The sequence below is a fragment of the Triticum aestivum genome, chromosome 7D, assembly GCF_018294505.1.
Source record: "Triticum aestivum cultivar Chinese Spring chromosome 7D, IWGSC CS RefSeq v2.1, whole genome shotgun sequence".
In the NCBI taxonomy this organism is placed as follows: domain Eukaryota; kingdom Viridiplantae; phylum Streptophyta; class Magnoliopsida; order Poales; family Poaceae; genus Triticum; species Triticum aestivum.
In genome coordinates this window covers 555,777,933-555,781,395 of record NC_057814.1, presented here as the reverse complement: position 1 = coordinate 555,781,395, position 3,463 = coordinate 555,777,933, and the positions used below count along the sequence as shown (strand labels likewise).

Sequence of the window (3,463 nt, the reverse complement as noted above, 5' to 3'; positions counted from 1 at the left end):
TATTTGGAAGGCTCCCAATAGGTTCAGGCATAAATATTGTTTTGGCTGCTGCTGCATGATAGAGTCAACAACAAAAAGTTACTTAAAAGGAAAAATATGCATCTATATTATTATGAATGTGTGTTTTGCAGTGAGCATGCCGAAGAGACTCTGAGACTCACTTGTTCTATGATTGCAATTTTGCCCATGACTCTCGGGACAACATTATTCCTTCTAGAAAGCCTGGGATCTCATGCTTTGATGATATTTTGTTCATCCATTCTATGTTGCCAGCAGCAATTGCAATGGACATCATTATTCAAGGTTGTTGGAGAATTTGGACCTAACAAAATGGCAAGATATTCAGGAGAGAAGTGCCAAGCATAAACTGCTGGAAATTCAGACTCAAAGAAGATCTTTTACTCTTGCAGCATAGAATAAAAGCAAAGCATTTAAATAAGCTAAATCAGTGGATTACTGATGCTTGCAAATATTTATTCATTTTTTGTTGCTTGTAAATATTTATATTTGGATTTTAATGAAATTACCGTAGAAAGATTGTTCTATGGTTGGTGCATCAAAAAAAGTTGTATTAAATGAGCGATAGTCCGATTCATATATTTTTCCTTGAAAGAAAAAATTATGGGTCGGAGGGAGTATCAAATGAAGACAGGCGTGGCGACACCTTAGAGCAGGAAATTGAGTATCAGGCTATCAGTTGCAGTTGATGGTGAGCATCTTATGGTGCAGATCCACATCCATGGGACGGATTCGATTTTATTACTAAAAATAGCAATAAAAAATAGCACGCTGTTTCGCCGTTAAAGCGTATTTGAATAGAAAACGCTACGTTTTAGCGAATTCGGCCACTATGGCGCTATTCGCGTTATTAGCGTGCTACACCGCGCTATAACATTGTAGCATGTAACGTTATAGCATGCATGATGAAAAAGAAACAGAAAATAAGGCAAGCGCAGCTGCGCAGCCCAACAGGCCCAAATCCACCCGTCGGCCACGACCCTCTCGCGCTCATTCTCACTTCCCCCCGCCACAACCACAACCCTAGTTCTCATCGTCTATTCCGCCGAGATGAGCGGCGGAGGCGGCAGTGCTAGAATCTGCTTGTGAGCGGGGGCAGCGGCATAATCTGGTCGCGAGCGACGGTAGTGAAAAGACCTGGCCGTGAGCGAAAACACCTGGCGGTCACATCGTCTATTTCTAGATACATTTCGATTTTTTTTTGAAACATTATTTTGAAATATAGCACACTATTAGTGTGCTATAACTTGTGTAGCATTTGGAGAAGGGCCTCGCTATATTTTGTAGCGTGCTATGTTTTTCATTTAAAAATAGACATGCAGTCTCTAAGTCGTGTGAGCTACAGGCCCCCATCGAGATCCAGGACAGGACTACAGCTAGCATTAGATATTTATATATAAATATGTTGTTAGGTTATGCATCCACAAGCACCAAGACAGTAGCTCACTGAGTAAGCTGCCGGTTCTAGCAACTAGCCATCGCAAGCTCAGGATGATGTTCGCCGACGATGAGAACCCTGCTCCCTTGAACAAAGGTACAGTCATTCGGTTTGATATACAAGAGTGTTTATAGGAATAATGATCGGATATGTGCCTGATCATGAATTATATGCATGCGTGCAGGGAGCACCAAGGGGCTAGTAAAGATCAAGAAGCCGGCGTACAGCAGGGACGACGTGTCGCTGAAGGCCGACGAGGTGACGGCGGTGGTAGAGCTGAACGCCGCGCCCAGCGCCGTGGTGAGGGAGGGGCTGGACCTGGTGGTGGTGCTGGATGTGAGCGGCAGCATGGCGGCGGAGAAGCTTGTCAGCATGAAGCAGGCGATGCAGTTCGTGATCATGAAGCTCACCCCCGTGGACCGTCTCTCCATCGTCACCTGCAACAACAGCGCCAAAAGGCACTGCGCGCTGCGCTCCATGACGGTGGATGCCCAGAAGGAGCTCAAGGCCGTGGTCGACGGCCTGGAGGCCTATGGCGGGACCAACATCAAGAGTGGCCTCGAGACGGCGCGGGCAATCTTCGCCGCCCGCAACATCGTAAAATCCCGCAGCGCCAACGTCTTCCTCTTGTCCGACGGCCAGCAGACCGCCAACGAAGCCACGGATGTGGATCTTGGCAGCGCGGGAGTCTACACGTTCGGTCTCGGCAAGGACTCAGATCACAAGGTAGTTACTCTGTCTAGCTTTTTGTTCCGATGAAGGTAGCTAAGTCGAACGGCTTAAGGGGATGATGATGCTGATGATATCTTAATTGATGCCATTGCTAGCTGCTCAGCGACATCGCCAAGAAATCCCCCGGCGGGACGTTCAGCACCGTGGTGGACGGGTCGAACCTGACCAAGCCCTTCGCCCAGATGCTGGGTGGCCTCCTCACCGTGGTCGCGCAGGACGTGCGGCTCATCCTCACACCCAAGAAAGCGGACGGCCTGAAGGATATGGTGGTGCCCGAAGACACCGACTACACCAAGACCACGGACGCCGCCGGCGTCATCACCATCCACTTCGGCACCCTCTTCAGCGGAGAGTCGCGCAAGGTCACCGTCAAGATGACGCTCTCGGAGTGCGCCGTCGGCACGACGCGCCATGACGCGGTCTTGGCCGAGGCCCAACACAGCTACAGCGCCCAGTCGATTGTGCAGGGTCTCCAAACCCCCGAGAACCTCAAGATCTTCCGCACCCCGAACCCAGCCACCGTCGCCGGCAGCAAGGCGCGTTGGGTGCTGGCCGAGCTGGCGCGGCGGCGGCAGGCCGAGGCGATCAGGAAGGCCATGGCCCTGGCGGACACCGGTGACCTCGACGGGGCGCGCTACTTGCTTGTAGACGCGCAGAATGCACTGGAGGACGTCTTGCTGGACGATGGCCAGAAGCTGATCGACTCGCTCCGCGCCGAGCTCGTGCAGCTCATCAAGCTCATGGCCTCCAAGCAACTCTACGAGGCGCAGGGCCGCCCCTACGCGCTCGCCTCCGATACCTCCCATGCCCGCCAGCGGTTCGCTGACAGGGGCGACGTCACGGACACCGTCCGCCTCTTCGCCACGCCGCGCATGGACACGTACCTCGAGCAGGCCAAGCAGTTCGACAAGGACCCCACCAAGCCGCTGCCCTCCGCCGCCGATGACGTCAAGGAAGAGATCGCCGCCAACCCCATGGCCGCCTTCTCCTCCGAGCTCGCCTTTTACCTCCGGAACGCAATCGAGGCTCTGCAGGCCATCGAGAAGATGGTCGCCGCCCCCACCGCCACCGCCTAGGCCATTTGTGCCTCAATTTGCTTTCGTAGTTTCTCTCTCCTGCGCGCTGCTCTAATAATTTGTTCCTTTAGTTAATTACTCATCCAATAAGCGCGGACGCCCCTAAAATCCTAGTACTAGTAGTACCATCCAATATCCATCTGTTTCATCTCCTTGTCAACCCATTTGCTTCACTGGAATAATTTCACTACCATCATCG

General features: G+C 51.9%; 1 protein-coding gene across 1 annotated transcript; it reads left to right on the top strand.

The window, feature by feature from the left end:
* Positions 1–1,356: 1,356 nt before the first annotated feature.
* Positions 1,357–3,463, top strand: LOC123168603 (E3 ubiquitin-protein ligase WAV3). The gene is made up of 3 exons (XM_044586489.1): positions 1,357–1,552; positions 1,641–2,182; positions 2,284–3,463. Exons 1-3 carry the CDS (start codon positions 1,510–1,512, stop codon positions 3,262–3,264), a joined length of 1,566 nt encoding a protein of 521 aa, XP_044442424.1. The 5' UTR covers positions 1,357–1,509; the 3' UTR covers positions 3,265–3,463.